Here is a 13734-nt window from a genome sequence, read left to right as displayed (position 1 = left end):
AGTGACACAATGCAGAAGAGAGCGACAATGCAGGAGAGCGACACAATGCAGAAGAGAGCGACACAATGCAGGGGAGCGACACAATGCAGGAGAGTGACACAATGCAGGGGAGCGACACAATGCAGGAGAGTGACACAATGCAGGGGAGCGACACAATGCAGAAGAGAGCGACACAATGCAGGAGAGCGACACAATGCAGAAGAGAGCGACACAATGCAGGGGAGCGACACAATGCAGGGGAGCGACACAATGCAGGAGAGCGACACAATGCAGAAGAGAGCGACACAATGCAGAAGAGAGCGACACAATGCAGAAGAGAGCGACACAATGCAGCAGAGTGACACAATGCAGGGGAGCGACACAATGCAGGGGAGCGACACAATGCAGAAGAGAGCGACACAATGCAGGAGAGAGCGACACAATGCAGGAAAGCGACACAATGCAGGAAAGCGACACAATGCAGGAAAGCGACACAATGCAGGAGAGCGACACAATGCAGGAGAGCGACACAATGCAGGAGAGCGACACAATGCAGAAGAGAGCGACACAATGCAGAAGAGAGCGACACAATGCAGAAGAGAGCGACACAATGCAGGAGAGTGACACAATGCAGGGGAGCGACACAATGCAGAAGAGAGCGACACAATGCAGGAGAGCAACAATGCAGGAGAGCGACATAATGCAGAAGAGAGCGACACAATGCAGAAGAGAGCGACACAATGCAGGAGAGCGACACAATGCAGAAGAGAGCGACACAATGCAGGGGAGCGACACAATGCAGGGGAGCGACACAATGCAGGAGAGCGACACAATGCAGAAGAGAGCGACACAATGCAGAAGAGAGCGACACAATGCAGAAGAGAGCGACACAATGCAGGAGAGTGACACAATGCAGGGGAGCGACACAATGCAGAAGAGAGCGACACAATGCAGGAGAGCGACAATGCAGGAGAGCGACATAATGCAGAAGAGAGCGACACAATGCAGAAGAGAGCGACACAATGCAGGAGAGCGACACAATGCAGAAGAGAGCGACACAATGCAGGGGAGCGACACAATGCAGGGGAGCGACACAATGCAGGAGAGCGACACAATGCAGAAGAGAGCGACACAATGCAGAAGAGAGCGACACAATGCAGAAGAGAGCGACACAATGCAGGAGAGTGACACAATGCAGGGGAGCGACACAATGCAGGGGAGCGACACAATGCAGAAGAGAGCGACACAATGCAGGAGAGAGCGACACAATGCAGGAAAGCGACACAATGCAGGAAAGCGACACAATGCAGGAGAGCGACACAATGCAGGAGAGCGACACAATGCAGGAGAGCGACACAATGCAGGAGAGCGACACAATGCAGGAGAGCGACACAATGCAGAAGAGAGCGACACAATGCAGAAGAGAGCGACACAATGCAGAAGAGAGCGACACAATGCAGGAGAGTGACACAATGCAGGGGAGCGACACAATGCAGAAGAGAGCGACACAATGCAGGAGAGCGACAATGCAGGAGAGCGACATAATGCAGAAGAGAGCGACACAATGCAGAAGAGAGCGACACAATGCAGGAGAGAGCGACACAATGCAGGAGAGCGACACAATGCAGAAGAGAGCGACACAATGCAGGGGAGCGACACAATGCAGGGGAGCGACACAATGCAGGAGAGCGACACAATGCAGAAGAGAGCGACACAATGCAGAAGAGAGCGACACAATGCAGAAGAGAGCGACACAATGCAGGAGAGTGACACAATGCAGGGGAGCGACACAATGCAGAAGAGAGCGACACAATGCAGGAGAGCGACAATGCAGGAGAGCGACATAATGCAGAAGAGAGCGACACAATGCAGAAGAGAGCGACACAATGCAGGAGAGCGACACAATGCAGAAGAGAGCGACACAATGCAGAAGAGAGCGACACAATGCAGGAGAGTGACACAATGCAGGGGAGCGACACAATGCAGAAGAGAGCGACACAATGCAGGAGAGCGACAATGCAGGAGAGCGACATAATGCAGAAGAGAGCGACACAATGCAGAAGAGAGCGACACAATGCAGGAGAGCGACACAATGCAGAAGAGAGCGACACAATGCAGGGGAGCGACACAATGCAGGGGAGCGACACAATGCAGGAGAGCGACACAATGCAGAAGAGAGCGACACAATGCAGAAGAGAGCGACACAATGCAGAAGAGAGCGACACAATGCAGGAGAGTGACACAATGCAGGGGAGCGACACAATGCAGAAGAGAGCGACACAATGCAGGAGAGCGACAATGCAGGAGAGCGACATAATGCAGAAGAGAGCGACACAATGCAGAAGAGAGCGACACAATGCAGGAGAGCGACACAATGCAGAAGAGAGCGACACAATGCAGGGGAGCGACACAATGCAGGAGAGTAACACAATGCAGGGGAGCGACACAATGCAGGAGAGCGACACAATGCAGGAGAGAGCGACACAATGCAGAAGAGAGCGACACAATGCAGGGGAGCGACACAATGCAGGAGAGTGACACAATGCAGGGGAGCGACACAACGCAGGAGAGTGACACAATGCAGGGGAGCGACACAATGCAGGAGAGTGACACAATGCAGGAGAGCGACACAATGCAGGGGAGCGACACAATGCAGGAGGGCGACACAATGCAGGGGAGCGACACAATGCAGAAGAGCGACACAATGCAGAAGAGCGACACAATGCAGGAGAGTGACACAATGCAGAAGAGCGACACAATGCAGAAGAGCGACACAATGCAGAAGAGCGACACAATGCAGAAGAGCGACACAATGCAGGGGAGCGACACAATGCAGGAGGGCGACACAATGCAGGGGAGCGACACAATGCAGGAGAGTGACACAATGCAGGGGAGCGACACAATGCAGGAGAGAGCGACACAATGCAGGGGAGCGACACAATGCAGGGGAGCGACACAATGCAGAAGAGAGCGACACAATGCAGGGGAGCGACACAATGCAGGAGAGTGACACAATGCAGGGGAGCGACACAATGCAGGAGAGAGCGACACAATGCAGGGGAGCGACACAATGCAGGGGAGCGACACAATGCAGAAGAGAGCGACACAATGCAGGGGAGCGACACAATGCAGAAGAGAGCGACACAATGCAGGGGAGCAACACAATGCAGGAGAGTGACACAATGCAGGAGAGAGCGACACAATGCAGAAGAGAGCGACACAATGCAGGGGAGCGACACAATGCAGGAGAGTGACACAATGCAGGGGAGCGACACAACGCAGGAGAGCGACACAATGCAGGAGAGCGACACAATGCAGGAGAGAGCGACACAATGCAGGAGGGCGACACAATGCAGGAGAGCGACACAATGCAGGAGAGAGCGACACAATGCAGGAGAGCGACACAATGCAGGAGAGCGACACAATGCAGGAGAGCGACACATTGCAGGAGAGAGCGACACAATGCAGGGGAGCGACACAATGCAGGGGAGCGACACAATGCAGAAGAGAGCGACATAATGCAGGGGAGCGACACAATGCAGGAGAGCGACACAATGCAGGAGAGAGCGACACAATGCAGGAGAGAGCGACACAATGCAGAAGAGAGCGACACAATGCAGAAGAGAGCGACACAATGCAGAAGAGAGCGACAATGCAGGAGAGCGACACAATGCAGAAGAGAGCGACACAATGCAGGGGAGCGACACAATGCAGGAGAGTGACACAATGCAGGAGAGAGCGACACAATGCAGAAGAGAGCGACACAACGCAGAAGAGAGCGACACAATGCAGGGGAGCGACACAATGCAGGAGAGTGACACAATGCAGGGGAGCGACACAACGCAGGAGAGTGACACAATGCAGGGGAGCGACACAATGCAGGAGAGTGACACAATGCAGGGGAGCGACACAATGCAGAAGAGAGCGACACAATGCAGGAGAGAGCGACACAATGCAGGAGAGCGACACAATGCAGGAGAGCGACACAATGCAGGAGAGCGACACAATGCAGGAGAGCGACACAATGCAGGAGAGAGCGACACAATGCAGGAGAGCGATACAATGCAGGAGAGAGCGACACAATGCAGGAGAGAGCGACACAATGCAGGAGAGAGCGACACAATGCAGGAGAGAGCGACACAATGCAGGGGAGCGACACAATGCAGGAGAGAGCGACACAATGCAGGAGAGAGCGACACAATGCAGGAGAGAGCGACACAATGCAGGAGGGCGACACAATGCAGGAGAGAGCGACACAATGCAGGAGAGAGCGACACAATGCAGGAGGGCGACACAATGCAGGGGAGCGACACAATGCAGAAGAGAGCGACACAATCCAGAAGAGAGCGACATAATGCAGGGGAGCGACACAATGCAGGAGAGCGACACAATGCAGGAGAGCGACACAATGCAGGAGAGCGACACAATGCAGGAGATCGACACAATGCAGGAGAGAGCGACACAATGCAGAAGAGAGCGACACAATGCAGAAGAGAGCGACACAATGCAGGAGAGCGACACAATGCAGAAGAGAGCGACACAATGCAGGAGAGCGACACAATGCAGAAGAGAGCGACACAATGCAGGAGAGAGCGACACAATGCAGGAGAGAGGGACACAATGCAGAAGAGAGCGACATAATGCAGGGGAGCGACACAATGCAGGAGAGCGACACAATGCAGGAGAGTGACACAATGCAGGAGAGCGACACAATGCAGGAGAGCGACACAATGCAGGAGAGCGACACAATGCAGAAGAGAGCGACACAATGCAGAAGAGAGCGACACAATGCAGAAGAGAGCGACACAATGCAGGAGAGCGACACAATGCAGGAGAGCGACACAATGCAGGAGAGCGACACAATGCAGGAGAGCAACACAATGCAGAAGAGAGCGACACAATGCAGAAGAGAGCGACACAATGCAGAAGAGAGCGAGACAATGCAGGAGAGTGACACAATGCAGGGGAGCGACACAATGCAGAAGAGAGCGACACAATGCAGGAGAGCGACAATGCAGGAGAGCGACATAATGCAGAAGAGAGCGACACAATGCAGGAGAGAGCGACACAATGCAGAAGAGAGTGACACAATGCAGGAGAGCGACACAATGCAGAAGAGAGCGACACAATGCAGAAGAGAGCGACACAATGCAGGAGAGAGCGACACAATGCAGGAGAGCGACACAATGCAGAAGAGAGCGACACAATGCAGAAGAGAGCGACACAATGCAGAAGAGAGCGACACAATGCAGGAGAGTGACACAATGCAGGGGAGCGACACAATGCAGAAGAGAGCGACACAATGCAGGAGAGCGACAATGCAGGAGAGCGACACAATGCAGGAGAGCGACAATACAGGAGAGCGACACAATGCAGGAGAGCGACACAATGCAGAAGAGAGCGACACAATGCAGGAGAGCGACACAATGCAGGGGAGCGACACAACGCAGGAGAGTGACACAATGCAGGGGAGCGACACAATGCAGGAGAGTGACACAATGCAGGAGAGCGACACAATGCAGGGGAGCGACACAATGCAGGAGGGCGACACAATGCAGGGGAGCGACACAATGCAGAAGAGCGACACAATGCAGAAGAGCGACACAATGCAGGAGAGTGACACAATGCAGAAGAGCGACACAATGCAGAAGAGCGACACAATGCAGAAGAGCGACACAATGCAGAAGAGCGACACAATGCAGGGGAGCGACACAATGCAGGAGGGCGACACAATGCAGGGGAGCGACACAATGCAGGAGAGTGACACAATGCAGGGGAGCGACACAATGCAGGAGAGAGCGACACAATGCAGGGGAGCGACACAATGCAGGGGAGCGACACAATGCAGAAGAGAGCGACACAATGCAGGGGAGCGACACAATGCAGGAGAGTGACACAATGCAGGGGAGCGACACAATGCAGGAGAGAGCGACACAATGCAGGGGAGCGACACAATGCAGGGGAGCGACACAATGCAGAAGAGAGCGACACAATGCAGGGGAGCGACACAATGCAGAAGAGAGCGACACAATGCAGGGGAGCAACACAATGCAGGAGAGTGACACAATGCAGGAGAGAGCGACACAATGCAGAAGAGAGCGACACAATGCAGGGGAGCGACACAATGCAGGAGAGTGACACAATGCAGGGGAGCGACACAACGCAGGAGAGCGACACAATGCAGGAGAGCGACACAATGCAGGAGAGAGCGACACAATGCAGGAGGGCGACACAATGCAGGAGAGCGACACAATGCAGGAGAGAGCGACACAATGCAGGAGAGCGACACAATGCAGGAGAGCGACACAATGCAGGAGAGCGACACATTGCAGGAGAGAGCGACACAATGCAGGGGAGCGACACAATGCAGGGGAGCGACACAATGCAGAAGAGAGCGACATAATGCAGGGGAGCGACACAATGCAGGAGAGCGACACAATGCAGGAGAGAGCGACACAATGCAGGAGAGAGCGACACAATGCAGAAGAGAGCGACACAATGCAGAAGAGAGCGACACAATGCAGAAGAGAGCGACAATGCAGGAGAGCGACACAATGCAGAAGAGAGCGACACAATGCAGGGGAGCGACACAATGCAGGAGAGTGACACAATGCAGGAGAGAGCGACACAATGCAGAAGAGAGCGACACAACGCAGAAGAGAGCGACACAATGCAGGGGAGCGACACAATGCAGGAGAGTGACACAATGCAGGGGAGCGACACAACGCAGGAGAGTGACACAATGCAGGGGAGCGACACAATGCAGGAGAGTGACACAATGCAGGGGAGCGACACAATGCAGAAGAGAGCGACACAATGCAGGAGAGAGCGACACAATGCAGGAGAGCGACACAATGCAGGAGAGCGACACAATGCAGGAGAGCGACACAATGCAGGAGAGCGACACAATGCAGGAGAGAGCGACACAATGCAGGAGAGCGATACAATGCAGGAGAGAGCGACACAATGCAGGAGAGAGCGACACAATGCAGGAGAGAGCGACACAATGCAGGAGAGAGCGACACAATGCAGGGGAGCGACACAATGCAGGAGAGAGCGACACAATGCAGGAGAGAGCGACACAATGCAGGAGAGAGCGACACAATGCAGGAGGGCGACACAATGCAGGAGAGAGCGACACAATGCAGGAGAGAGCGACACAATGCAGGAGGGCGACACAATGCAGGGGAGCGACACAATGCAGAAGAGAGCGACACAATCCAGAAGAGAGCGACATAATGCAGGGGAGCGACACAATGCAGGAGAGCGACACAATGCAGGAGAGCGACACAATGCAGGAGAGCGACACAATGCAGGAGATCGACACAATGCAGGAGAGAGCGACACAATGCAGAAGAGAGCGACACAATGCAGAAGAGAGCGACACAATGCAGGAGAGCGACACAATGCAGAAGAGAGCGACACAATGCAGGAGAGCGACACAATGCAGAAGAGAGCGACACAATGCAGGAGAGAGCGACACAATGCAGGAGAGAGGGACACAATGCAGAAGAGAGCGACATAATGCAGGGGAGCGACACAATGCAGGAGAGCGACACAATGCAGGAGAGTGACACAATGCAGGAGAGCGACACAATGCAGGAGAGCGACACAATGCAGGAGAGCGACACAATGCAGAAGAGAGCGACACAATGCAGAAGAGAGCGACACAATGCAGAAGAGAGCGACACAATGCAGGAGAGCGACACAATGCAGGAGAGCGACACAATGCAGGAGAGCGACACAATGCAGGAGAGCAACACAATGCAGAAGAGAGCGACACAATGCAGAAGAGAGCGACACAATGCAGAAGAGAGCGAGACAATGCAGGAGAGTGACACAATGCAGGGGAGCGACACAATGCAGAAGAGAGCGACACAATGCAGGAGAGCGACAATGCAGGAGAGCGACATAATGCAGAAGAGAGCGACACAATGCAGGAGAGAGCGACACAATGCAGAAGAGAGTGACACAATGCAGGAGAGCGACACAATGCAGAAGAGAGCGACACAATGCAGAAGAGAGCGACACAATGCAGGAGAGAGCGACACAATGCAGGAGAGCGACACAATGCAGAAGAGAGCGACACAATGCAGAAGAGAGCGACACAATGCAGAAGAGAGCGACACAATGCAGGAGAGTGACACAATGCAGGGGAGCGACACAATGCAGAAGAGAGCGACACAATGCAGGAGAGCGACAATGCAGGAGAGCGACACAATGCAGGAGAGCGACAATACAGGAGAGCGACACAATGCAGGAGAGCGACACAATGCAGAAGAGAGCGACACAATGCAGGAGAGCGACACAATGCAGAAGAGAGCGACACAATGCAGAAGAGAGCGACACAATGCAGAAGAGAGCGACACAATGCAGGAGAGTGACACAATGCAGAAGAGAGCGACACAATGCAGGAGAGCGACACAATGCAGAAGAGAGCGACACAATGCAGAAGAGAGCGACACAATGCAGGAGAGCGACACAACGCAGGAGAGCGGGTGAAGGTTGGGCAATCTCCTTACATCTGGCCTGGAATTTATCAGCAGCTCATATACAATACAGCGGATATTGTCTTGTTAGGTGAAGGTCTCCTTCTACAAGAACGAAACCTTGGAGCAACAATTGTATCGAAGACAAGGCAAGAAGTAGGATGTTACCAGCTGGAAACTCATTGTTAGACGTGAGTCAGGGACGGAGCGTCTCAGGAAAACTGAATTGTGTCTCTCCGGGTTGGATAAAAGCCCAAGGAACAGGACATGTAACTAAATCAAGAATTTAAGCATTTTTTGTGCTGTTAAAAGGTGAAACCTCCTCGTCCTTTCCAAGCCGCAGACTGCAAAAAGAAGAACTTTCTCATTCATTGTTCTGAGGAAGGGATCGGCGTTACATTATTCACCAGGAAGCGGATGAGTTTCTAAAAGGCAAATCTTGGGTGCAGAATCTTAGGGAAACTCTTCTTACATTATTCTTACATTCTACAAAAAGATATGGACTTCACAGTCAGATTCCCCCAGAAGAGCCAAGAATTGATAGAAGGTGTTTAACTGCTTCTGGACCAACCATAGACCTTAAACTTCCGATCGGCGCATGTATTACTCTGCAATGAAGTTTTATAACATCATTACATTGAACGCATTGCACGGAGATTGTGCAACTGCAAGAACAAGGATCAGAAATGGCCGAATACCCATGGAGAGGGCAGAGACGGTTTATTACCATCTCTGCCTTCCTGATAGCTGCAAACACAGAATGAATGAATGCTGTGTATGCAGATTAGAAAGCACTAACCGCGCGCCATCCTTCAGACCCAGCGATCATCTGCCCACTGGATTCTGGGAAAAAGCCATTCCTAACTGCTTCTAGCCCCATCCCAGAAAAAATAGAATTAAATTGGAAAGGGGATATTAATTTAAAATGGATTTCAGTGCTCATTTGTTGTCATAACAGAAATTAATCATAAAAAACAAACTGGTATTTACTTTATATTTTTTTATATTTTCCACTAATATCATAATAAAAAGTATAAAAATGAGACAAAACTTAAATCCTATGTATCACAAAAAAAACAACAAAATATATTTGAATATCCAAGCACAAAAAAAGTCCTTTTTAATTTGCTCTGATTTGTTTATGACCAAAAATGAGATTTGCAGGAAATCAATTTGTGACAAATCTCAAGTGCAGTAAAATTGCCCTGAAAAGATGAGCGTGAGCCTCTGGCGTCTGCTGGGACCGTAGAGAACACTTACAAGCTGTTAATAGACACATGGCAGCAGTAATGTCAAAGTGTCTTGAAGGTATCTGGCAGTGGATTAGCGGACAGTAACCAGTCATCGCTGCTGCGCTGTCACGCGGTATCTGTACAGTGTTAGTGTTTTATGGCTTTGTCTTCATATCTCTATTGTTTCTCACTATCCAGACTCACTGCTGCATTCCCGACCTCGGCTTTTATTCAGGCTCTGATTGTCCCTCCTCATTGGCTGCCTCATACCATGTGATGTGACAGCTGTGAACCATTATGGGAAAGCGCTGCCGCACCGGGGGGCAGATCAGCCTTTTCTGGGTCCTGCAATCTTCTGCTTTGGACATTGCACATGGATATAATCGCTATTTGTTTGCCTTTAATGGGGACAAAAAATTTCTTAAAATGTGACATGAATTTACTTCACTTCTCATCATTTTGCTGATTTCTTCACTTCTGAACTTTTCCCTTTACAGAACTTTCGGCTTTTCCATATTTGCTTTGGAGGCTCCAGCGCAGATTCCAGCATTTGTGATGAGTGAAGCAGAGCCGCATGCGGAGCAGATATTCCTGCCGCAGAGCAATCCCGCCGTACCCCCCTATACTGCAGCGCATCCGCTGTCCATCAGCCTCAGCCTACGGGGAACGCGACCGATAGCGCCAAATTCATATATGACTTCAGACCGCAACTTATTATCTACATCAATGACTCAAACAGCGGAATTAACCCTTCCACTCCTGCTGGCATTTAATAGCAGCAGAGGTCTCATTCCTACTAAGGAGCCTGAATCTAAACTAGGGGACGAGGACTAAACCCTCATTACATGTAGATTTCTACCATTATGTTTCCTAATGAGGCTTCACCGACACCGCAGGAACCTGATAAAAGGCAAAATGTTTGTAAGCGAGGGGCCGGGGCGGAAGATATTTAGGGAAATGTTGTATATCGTCACTGAGAAGGGGATATACCGGACTCCGAATAATGCACAGAGCTGTACCCCTATATACTGACAGGGGATACATACCGGCCTCCGAATAATGCACAGAGCCATACCCCTATATACTGACAGGGGATACATACCGGCCTCCGAATAATGCACAGAGCCGTACCCCTATATACTGACAGGGGATATATACCGGACTCCAAATAATGCACAGAGCCGTACCCCTATATACTGACAGGGGATACATACCGGCCTCCGAATAATGCACAGAGCCGTACCCCTATATACTGACAGGGGATATATACCGGACTCCAAATAATGCACAGAGCCGTACCCCTATATACTGACAGGGGATATATACCGGACTCCAAATAATGCACAGAGCCGTACCCCTATATACTGACAGGGAATATATACCGGACTCCAAATAATGCACAGAGCCGTACCCCTATATACTGACAGGGGATACATACCGGCCTCCGAATAATGCACAGAGCCGTACCCCTATATACTGACAGGGGATATATACCGGACTCCAAATAATGCACAGAGCCGTACCCCTATATACTGACAGGGGATACATACCGGCCTCCGAATAATGCACAGAGCCGTACCCCTATATACTGACAGGGGATACATACCGGACTCCGAATAATGCACCGAGCCGTACCCCTACATACTGACAGGGGATACATACCGGCCTCCGAATAATGCACAGAGCCGTACCCCTATATACTGACAGGGGATACATACCAGCCTCCGAATAATGCACAGAGCCGTACCCCTATATACTGACAGGGGATACATACCGGCCTCCAAATAATGCACAGAGCCGTACCCCTATATACTGACAGGGGATACATACCGGACTCCGAATAATGCAGAGCTGTACCCCTATATACTGACAGGGGATACATGCCGGACTCTGAATAATGCACAGAGCCGTACCCCTATATACTGACAGGGGATACATACCGGACTCCGAATAATGCAGAGCTGTACCCCTATATACTGACAGGGGATACATACCGGCCTCCGAATAATGCACAGAGCCGTACCCCTATATACTGACAGGGGATACATACCGGCCTCCGAATAATGCACAGAGCCGTACCCCTATATACTGACAGGGGATACATACCGGCCTCCAAATAATGCAAAGAGCCGTACCCCTATATACTGACAGGGGATACATACCGGCCTCCGAATAATGCAGAGCCGTACCCCTATATACTGACGGGGGATACATGCCGGACTCCGAATAATACACAGAGCCGTACCCCTATATACTGACAGGGGATACATACCGGGCTCCGAATAATACACAGAGCCGTACCCCTATATACTGACAGGGGATACATACCGGACTCTGAATAATACACAGAGCCGTACCCCTATATACTGACAGGAGATACATGCCGGACTCTGCATAATGTACAGAGCCGTACCCCTATATACTGACAGGTCTCCAAAAGCTCACAATACAGAAATATGGCGACATCGCTAAACTCTGTCACGATTCCTCTGTGCAGAGCATCTTGCAGACTAGGAGATGCTCTGCTGCGACTTCCTGAGTTACTGGGCGAGTAGCTTGTTTGACAGCGCAGGATTCCATGTTGGTGCTGATTCCTCAGCTGTTCCTCCTTACTGGTAATTGCTCAGAGCATTCTCACCCAGAACCTTGCCAGTTGTATTTTCTGGTTCTGCAGTTGTGCTGTTGACCTGTGTCTCTGCCAGTGTTTTGATCTTTGTGTTCTGACCCCGGACTGTTAGTTGAATCCTCTCTGCCCGCTCCCTGTTCCAGTTGGGACCTCCTGCCTATTGACCTCGGACGGTTACCTGATCACATCTCTGTTTTGTCCCTGGACCTATTATGTGCTCTCTTGGATTTCTCACCTGACCACGTCTCTGTTTTCTTCCTGAACCTATTACATGCTCTCCTGGATTTATGACCCTCGGATATTGACCTGACTACGCCTCCGTTTACTCCTTGCCAGATCTCGGCTTTCCTGACTACTGTTCTGTTCATTCTGTCCATAAGTAGTGGATAGCATCACACTCTGTTCAAAGAGGATGGAGATGGACGACGTAACAAGACCTGATATAAGAAGGGTGTCACTTACTGGGAGAGTTCAGCAGGCGGGAGTGTCTGCAGTAATACGCCACCTCCTGCTCGCAGTACTCTGCACTGTTCATCATGGCCTCCAGCTGATCCGCTCCGGAGCTGTAGTTCAATGACATAGAATAGGCTCTCCCCGAGGATGATTGGGGCACCGGCATCACCTCCGTAACATTGTGCCGAACAATCGTCCAGATCTTCTCCTCTGTAAGACACAATTATATTCACAAGCTCAATACAACATATACAATGTATCTATGTGCAGAGGGGCAGAACTGTGCAGCTGGGGATCGATACAGCAAGGCCTGCCCTGCACCTGTGCCCCTCGGGGTGGACGGTCCTGGTGGTCTCTCGTGTATCCCCACCCTATATCTGTGCAGCTGGGGATCGATACAACAAGGTCTGCCCTGCACCTGTGCCCCCTGAGGTGGATGGTCCTGGTGGTCTCTCGTGTATCCCCCCCCATATCTGTGCAGCTGGGGATCGATACAGCAAGGTCTGCCCTGCACCTGTGCCCCCTGAGGTGGATGGTCCTGGTGGTCTCTTGTGTATCCCCCCCCATATCTGTGCAGCTGGGGATCGATACAGCAAGGTCTGCCCTGCACCTGTGCCCCCTGAGGTGGACGGTCCTGGTGGTCTCTCATGTATCCCCCCCCTATATCTGTGCAGCTGGGGATCGTTACAGCAAGGCCTGCCCTGCACCTGTGCCCCCTGGGGTGGACGGTCCTGGTGGTCTCTCGTGTATCCCCCCTATATCTGTGCAGCTGGGGATCGATACAGCAAGGTCTGCCCTGCACCTGTGCCCCCTGGGGTGGACGGTCCTGGTGGTCTCTCGTGTATCCCCCCCCTATATCTGTGCAGCTGGGGATTGATACAGCAAGGCCTGCCCTGCACCTGTGCCCCCTGGGGTGGACGGTCCTGGTGGTCTCTCGTGTATCCCCCCCCCTATA

The 13734-nt window shown here is 51.7% G+C and overlaps 1 protein-coding gene across 1 annotated transcript in view; it reads right to left on the bottom strand.

The window, feature by feature from the left end:
• The window catches only part of CNTNAP5 (contactin associated protein family member 5), a 356337-nt gene that overhangs the window by 60853 nt on the left and 281750 nt on the right, over positions 1 to 13734 (bottom strand). Inside the window, exon 13 of the mRNA XM_075317029.1 lies at positions 12789 to 12989. Coding sequence (XP_075173144.1) covers positions 12789 to 12989 — 201 coding nt within the window. The remainder of the gene's footprint in view (positions 1 to 12788; positions 12990 to 13734) is intronic.

The sequence above is a fragment of the Anomaloglossus baeobatrachus genome, chromosome 7, assembly GCF_048569485.1.
Source record: "Anomaloglossus baeobatrachus isolate aAnoBae1 chromosome 7, aAnoBae1.hap1, whole genome shotgun sequence".
NCBI lineage: Eukaryota > Metazoa > Chordata > Amphibia > Anura > Aromobatidae > Anomaloglossus > Anomaloglossus baeobatrachus.
This window is presented reverse-complemented; position numbering and strand designations above follow the sequence as displayed.